We start from the raw sequence: 8,004 nt of genomic DNA, 5'->3' as shown, positions 1-8,004 counted from the left end.
TCCTTCCAATTCATCCAGTAAGCATTGGTGCTCAACCACTCTAATCACCTCCCAGTAATTTTTCCACTTCTCCTTGTATGCGTGCACCCTAAACGGGCAATTGCTTCTCACACAGCACACATCATACACCGCCGGGTTGCTCTTCACCACCCTAGACTGACGCTGCAAAGATCAAGTGGACCATCGCTTCACAGCTGCCCTCACCTCATCCCCACTGTGGTACATAGCACCCACGCAAACCTCATTCTCCCTGTACTCCTAAGGGATATTTTCCCCTACGTTGACCTGTAGAGCGGAATGGTCATAAGTTTTCCGCTGGATAGGGTAAGCATCTTTCTCATCCGACGAGTCATCATCCATGGCACCATTAGCCTCTTCTCCTTCCCTCTCCACCTGCTCAACTAACTCAGGCATGTCTTCCCCCTCACCAACCTTCCCATTTGGCTCGCGGGTTGCAACATTATCCTCTGCATCTCCCTCTTCTGCCCCCTCTTCATGAACTTCTTCATTTTGCCCATCAGTACTCTCCACACCTTCCTCGGCTTCAACTTCAGCACTTCCCACATTTTCTTCCATCTGACTGCTAGACCCAGCCTTCGTGAACACTTGAACATACAATATGAGCGGTAAACCGCACTTCGTGCAACCATTTACATAAGCCCAGTAGTTCTAGGTTCCTTCAAACGGGATCAGCTCCTAAAAATTTATGTCAGGCCATCTCCTCACTACAACCCTAACAGACACATCCACTTGATCTCTATCAAGACCGAAATTCTTACAAAGACACGTGCATATACCTCAGTCCTTTCTCTTACGCTTGGTAAATACTTGCAGAAAGATTGAAATCCACTCAAATCTACCCCTTTTGGACCGTATCTAACCTCCCTCGGACCATAGAACACTTGAAAATATAAAGTTTTCGATATGCGTGCCAATACACACGACGCGAACAGTGCAAGTTACTCTTAATAACTTAAATCAGTTAACCCGAACGACATCTACATTTCAATATACGATCCAACCTTACGAACTAAGTCATTTCATTTTACCATGGCAATATACATGATACTATCATAGTCTATTACAAAATATTACTACATTAATGTAACCCTAAACAGCGGGTCAATATACGTGACAAGAATAAAAGTTCTAACTAAATCTAATAATTCCAACTACCTCTGAAACTACATCCTGAATACCTATACATAATATAACCTTAGCACTGCAAATAATATTCATCTAAGATTAATCTACATAAATCAACAAACTAATTTTACTATCAACTAAATATCTAAGCTAAATCCACTAATCTGAGTAAGCTAACTACACTGTGAATGGGATTAGAAAAAATAACTAAACTACACTAACTAAACTAACTAAACTAACTACACTACTAAACCAACTAAACTAACTATATCTATCCACTACACTAACTAAACTAATTAAACTAGAGGATTCAAAAAAATACCTCTAAGGAAGTGACGAACGGACTCTCAATCTCCCCTCCCCCTCCCTCCCTTCCTCCCTTCCTTCCTTCCTTTCCCTTCTTTCCCTTCTCCTTCCTCCCTTCCTTCTCCTCTCCCTCCCTCCCTTCCTCTTCTCTCGGTCTGGCTCGCTCGGCTCTCGCTCTAGCATGGCGCGTGAAAATGAACTGGGAGAGAGCCCGAGACGGCCGCGCGTCTCCTTTATATGGGGAAGCCCCACCAGCTCATTTGGCGGAAGTGGTCCGCTTCCGCCAATTCAAACGGCGGCCCGCCAAATCCACCAAATCACGCGGCAGGAGAGCCTCGACCGCCGCTCCGCTGCATCCCGTGGGCAGCCCGCCGGACGGGGGGAGGGGTTGGTAAGCTGGAGTAGGTTCCCTTACCGCCGTTTCAACCAGGGATGCTTCTTCACCGCCGTTTCGTACGGTAGCATAGGTCTATTTCTGCAAATTTTTCATTCGACTATTTATTTTTGCAAAATTGTTAAAAAAAATATAAAATAAAAAAATTCAAAAGAAAGAGGAGGGAATAATAGGCTGAATGGGAATTAGGCCGGCGTGTGAGTTGGGCAAAGTAAGATCGAGCTAGCCTGAAGAAAGAAATGGAAATAAAAAAAAAAGATGGTCGGCCGGCTTAGCCTTCGGCCTATGGCCGAGATAGAGTTTCGAAAGAAGGTTTAATTTGGTCAAGTTTGAATAGAGGTCCATATTTTCGAGAAGGTTTGGAGTTTTGTTTGAATTCAAATATAATTCGAGTTCAAATAGGATTGTGCACGTTATGGAGTTAGGGTCTACGAGCAAGCAAATGCATGATACATATGAGTGAAGTTTATGAGAGGTTTTAAATTAAAAAATGGTTTTGATGTTTCCAAACTATTAAAATAAAGTAAAATAAATTATCTTGTTCGATAAATTGGGAAAGGCTCAAAATTTTAGTGAAATTTTAAATGCTCCAAAAATAGAGATGTTACAGGCAGGCGCGCCAATGGAAGGGGAAGAATGCAGTTCGGGCAAGTCACGCGCGACACATGGTGTCTGATTGATATACGGAGTATACTGTTGTCATAAGGGTCGCGTTGTAGATGGGCCGTAAAATCTAGCCCATCCCACTCTCGCACTCCTCACACACACACACACCTCAGAGCGGCGGCGCATGCTGCTCCGAAGCCGCCGTCAGCCGGCGACGGAATGGAGGCGACTGGATCCAGTGCTAAGAAGAGATCGGATTAGCTCGAGGCCGACGAGTCCCCGCCGCCGGCAATGACGGCCATGGAGGCATCCAATCCCGAACTTGCAGCAAAGAAAAAGAGGAGCAGCCATAGCCAAGAACCAGCGCCGCCACCCGGTGCTGGAGGGGAACGAGGAGCCGGTGATGTCGACCGCATTAGCGGCCTCCCCGACGCCATCATCGGCGGCATCATCTCGCTCCTCCCCTCCACGGACAGGGCCCGCACCTCGCCTCGCGGTGGCGGCTCCTCTCGTGCTTCGCGCCACTCAACCTCGACCAGAGCGACCTCCCCTCCAATAGGGAGGCCTTCGCCGGCGTCGTCTCCCGCATCCTCTCCGTCCACTGGGGCCCGTGCCGCCGCTTCTGCGTTCCTGCGGACTACCTCGAGGACCGCCCCGCCGCTATGGACGCCTGGCTCTGGTCACCCGCCCTCGACAATCTTGAGGAGATTGATTTCATCCTGCCTCCGGCGTCTACGCTCCGCTTCTTGGCCACCCTCCGCGTCGCAGCCTTGAGAAAATGCCACATCCCCGACGGTCTCGCCCAATCGCTCCAGCTTCCCCAGCTCAAGGAGCTCGCACTTGAAGAGGTAACCATTTCAGAGGGGCTCACTGCACGGCTTGATCTCCAGCTGCCCCGTCTCGCCCAATCTTGAGGAGTGCTTGCTGCTTAGCAATTGCACTGGCTTTGGTTGTGCTCGGATCACCTCCAGCAGCCTAAGGGGCATCGGAGTGCGAGCTGAATGCTATCAAGATTCTGAGCTTCGGTTTTCGCCTTTTCGGAACTTATCATCGACGATGCCCCTTGTCTTGAAAGGTTGCTCTACGCTGAATATTTTGGCCTCAATGTGTCTGCAGTCACTGCACCTAAACTGCTAACTGGAGATATTATGCTTTTCTGTTGGTCAGTCCAATTTCTCCAGACTTGTGTTTGGCAGCACAGAGTTTCAGGTAGCTGCGCCATTTTGCCTCTTATCCAGGCTGCTAATTTCAATTTCATTTACAGAGAATTTTTGTAGCATCTGCATTTGCAAACAGCTTGATAATTTGTCCAATGCTTGATAAAGGGATTGAATGCTGTTAGCTTGATGACGGTACTGCACAGTGTCAAGATTTTGGCTGTCAATTCGTGGGTTACTGAGCTGGATTTGGCTATTGGCTTGATGAAATGCTTTCCGTGTTTGGAGAAGTTGTACATACAGGTCACAGTTCTTCACTATAGTTTGTTCAGGACCATTTTTTTCAGTTGACTTATTATTATGTGAATCTTCATACCACAGTGACTGATTTTTTTTCATGTATGTGTGTTTCCAGGCATGTGGATCAGTCGGGCAGAATTTGTGGCATAGTTAAAACAAGAATTTTATCCAAAACTATGACATCCATATCAAGACTGTAGTGTTGGGAATGTGGGAATGTACCTGGGCATCAGAGCGCAAGTCAACTTTGCTTCGTACACAGAATGCAACAGAGTTGGAGGTAATGAGAATTGAGACAATTTTACTTTGTCCATACAATTAATTCTCAAATTTGTAGTGTTCGGATTATTTATTACCCCAGAACCATGGGTTGTTTAATCAAATAATGCTATTATTAGTGTTATGATTTATGTGATAGTGCTAGAACCAATGAAGTGCAGAGCGCCATGCTGAAAAGGTCTCTTCACAAGGTGCTTATGTGATTTTCCATAGGAACTTAACTTGAACTATATCATGCACATGCCCTTTGTGCACCCCTATGATCTGTTAACTCTGTAGATGGTGAATTTATGCCCAAAAAAAATTTAGCTACAGTAAACATTTTTGTAAGGCAGCATCCTGGATTTTTTATTGTGAATAATTTTGCTCATTCATCCCCTCCTGTAGACCTATTTAAATTTCTCTAAGTTTCAGCTTATACGAATCCCTCACAACTTTGAGAAATTGTCTTTCACAAGTGCTTAGTATTCTTTTCATTGTGTATAAACATAACAAAATCTTGTTCCTACAGTTCTTTACTTTACCTGGTGACTTAAGATAAAATTGAGGCATTTCTCTGGCTTTGTTGATATATATTTCGCTGCATGTACTTCCAGATAATGTGTTGAAAGAGCTATGTTTCTCCATTTGCCAAGACCTAGGTTCCATCTTCGGTTACTTATAGAAAGTGTTTGCCCTTTTATTTGGCTTCAATTGTTGGATATAGCTTGCACTTTGGTAAGCATGAGGGTGGCTCGGAAAAGATTCCTTCACTAGATGCTTGCCAATGAATGCTAACAATCTCAACCATTTTCAAACTTCAGTCTTTAGTTAAGTTTAATAGACACCAAACAAAGCATATATCCTATGTTTATTTATATAGACAATGAACAAACATGCATGCGCCGTGGCTTAAGCAAGTGCCAGCCTTTGGGCTACAAATCCTCTACCAAATAAGTAGCAAATTTATTAGATTAAAGCCATGCATATATTACTAAATACAATGCGACAAGATTTATGGAGCATACGTCATTAAATTATCAACGGTAAGTTTGACCAACTTTGTGTTGAACAAAACTCCAGTGGAGATGTATATTAGACAGGTAAGAGTCAAGAGTACCCGGACAGATGACGTTCTGAAACGCTTCTGCGAATTAAATAAGTATATTTGAGATACATCTTTCTGGATTCACTGGCATTAATTGTGCACCTCGACTCCGCTCCTATATAAGGTTCCTCCTTCGCACTGTATCGAACACACCTTTCAGTCTGGTCTCTGGTATCTGCAATGGACAACCTCAATAGCCATTCTGAACATGCCGATCAACCTCAGGGGCAACAAGCAAATGGCCTTCCTTTGGATGGCACAAATCCTGCGCCGTTTCGCTTCTCCCTTGAGCAGTACAGGCTGCAGTTGGATCAGGTCCTCCAACTCTACGTAAGTGACTTTTTGCGCACCGGTTTGGTTCTGAGTTTTTGACAGATGTTGTCTAACTTGTGCTCTTTGTTTCTTCAAAAAAACAGAACGAGCAGGTTCGTGTGTCGCAGCAGCAGGAAATCTCTATACAAAACGCAACTCTACTGAACCTTCTGTTAACTGATGCACTGGTTCAGAAGGATGAAGAGATAGCCGGCTTGCGCATAGAGTTGCAGAGGAAGCAAGAGAATCTAGAAAATGCACAGCAGCTTGCTGTGATGGCACTTGAGACGAATGACTCACTTATCCGTAGGCTTCCTCCGGTGCAGCAGGAAACAAACTCACATGTTTCATCCAATGACGTAGATGCTCCTGGCTCTGGAGATGAAGCATCAAGTGTGGCGAGAACTGCAGCAGAGACAACAGCATGCCCTGTCTGCGGTGCTGTGAAGGGTGATGCGGTCGAGGCCCGATTTGGTTGAGAAGTGAAGAAAAAGCAGCGATCAGAACCTGTTGTTTCTGATGCGCCTAATAAGAGCTTGTGTGTTTTCTTTTTTTGTGTGTAATAAGGTGTTGTTGCCTTGTTCTGTCATCGTTTCTTGTATGCTGTTCTCCTGTACTCCATCGTATCAATGCCATGTTTCTGTGTTCTCATTTCTCAATATGTTTTCGGCATTTGTCACGTTGTGGTGCCATCAGTTCTAATTTTGAAGTTTCTGTTCTTGATCAGATGGAATTAGCTTCCGCTGAACCATGGGCTCTCAGAAATCATGGAGCACCGGATCACAAACAGATTGTAGGATGCTGCCGAACACCTGGTCGGTCTGGCCTGCGGTCAGCGTCATTTGCTGCTGTTTCTCTCGGAAACGCCTGCGCATGAGAAGCTGACAGATTTGATGATTTCACTACAGCTATGCTGATCTCACTATGGCTATGATGAGCTCACTATGGCTATGCTGATCTGAGTGATCTCCAGAGCGGACTTTCCGTGGATGGTGTTGGTGAGATTGGCTCAGTCCCAACCGATGTCTTTCTGGAATGCATGCGCATCCTCATGTTTTGCATGCAGACCAATTTTTTAAAAATGAACCGGGCAGAAAGCTGCTGATTATATTAAAAAATAAATCCAAATTGGACAATAAAAAAACTACCACAATAACTATTCTCACAACAACCATCAACACATAACGGGTTGGACTGGCAACCCGGATCACACAAACCTCAAAACCACGCTCCATACCACGCTGCACCGCCAAAACCTGGGAGATTATGTCGATAAGTCGTCTTCACTGCAAGTGCCGTCGTTCCTGATGATGTCTCATGTCGAACGAGCCACTACCATGCAATGCTGATCGCCGCCGGCCACTGCAAGCTGTGTAGCTAGCCACCACACCCCCTCCAGCTTGGCACCATGCCGCCGTCACCCTCAGGTCACACCCATGCGATCGTCGATCTCCCGATCATGACCCCACGTTAGTAGAAGTCAAAAGGAGGGCACACCACACCATGCCGAAAAGGTCACCGCCATGTAGGACCCATCGCCGAAGTGCCGCTGCAGCACTGAACACACCAACTGACCGAAGTACCGCACTGGATCCTGAAACCCTCCAAGGCTAACTCGAACGTGCTGGGGCCTCGCCACTTGCACCACCAAAAACTACTCCTCGGACACATCACGTTAAAGCAAACGGGGCCTCATCTCTTCCGTTGCCGGACTCCAGGCTAAGGATCTTTCGCTACCAGGAGTGACACAGTTACTGAGCCGCTCCATTAACTTCACCTTCACCTTGCCGCCATTGAACTTCTAGAAATACCACGTGGTCGGAACCAAGGCTTCTAGAGACTGTGGCTCATCGCCTTGGCGAGACCTATCTGACGTCGGCTAGAGAAGGGGTGGAAACACAAAGACGACACCTACAAGGAGGGAACGGCGCTCGAGGGCATCGCCATTGTCGAAGCCAGTATAACCAGCTAGGATTTTGTCGGTGTTTCCGCACTTCACCACCAGCGTCGACAGGAACACCATGCCACCACCAGCACAGAGCCTCATCAACATCGCTAGACAACCTCCTACAACATTCCTTACTCGCGCACGCGGCCTCATCGTCGTCGTGCCTCCATGCACGCAGCCTCCGTAGCACCATGTGTGGCCCCCGACGCTCGGCTAAGACCCGGCAGCCTGCAGATCCGGTGGTGGAGGTCGCAGTGGGGTGGATTCGGCCGAAGAACAATAGGAGCCAGCCTGAGGGGAGGTCCCGTTGCAGTCACCATGGATGGCGAGGGAAGGAAAAAAAACTAAGAAAAGGGAGAAGGGAGCCCCGTCGCCGCCTTCCTTGTGGCCACACGGGCTTCCAGCGGCCACTCGGGGACAACGAGGTGGGGGAGGGCGCTAGAGGAGGGCGATGGCGCGGGGCACTCGG

At 46.9% G+C, this 8,004-nt stretch overlaps 1 protein-coding gene across 2 annotated transcripts; it reads left to right on the top strand.

Moving 5' to 3' along the window:
• Positions 1-2,572: 2,572 nt before the first annotated feature.
• LOC117846319 (uncharacterized) lies at positions 2,573-6,248 on the top strand. Of its 2 annotated transcripts, none has more exons than XR_004638281.1 (5): positions 2,573-3,661; positions 3,778-3,912; positions 4,025-5,399; positions 5,501-5,605; positions 5,692-6,248. XR_004638281.1 is itself a non-coding variant. In XM_034727464.1 (5 exons), the coding sequence occupies exons 3-5, from the start codon at positions 4,126-4,128 to the stop codon at positions 6,064-6,066; spliced, it is 645 nt and encodes a 214-aa protein (XP_034583355.1). In that variant the 5' UTR covers positions 2,573-3,661; positions 3,778-3,912; positions 4,025-4,125; the 3' UTR covers positions 6,067-6,248. The 2 variants fall into 2 exon arrangements, 1 of the variants encoding a protein (XP_034583355.1); XM_034727464.1 differs by having other exon boundaries at positions 4,025-4,189; positions 5,400-5,605.
• The last annotated feature ends 1,756 nt before the right edge of the window (positions 6,249-8,004 follow it).

Source organism: Setaria viridis, chromosome 2 (assembly GCF_005286985.2).
Source record: "Setaria viridis chromosome 2, Setaria_viridis_v4.0, whole genome shotgun sequence".
Classification (NCBI taxonomy): domain Eukaryota; kingdom Viridiplantae; phylum Streptophyta; class Magnoliopsida; order Poales; family Poaceae; genus Setaria; species Setaria viridis.
This window is presented reverse-complemented; position numbering and strand designations above follow the sequence as displayed.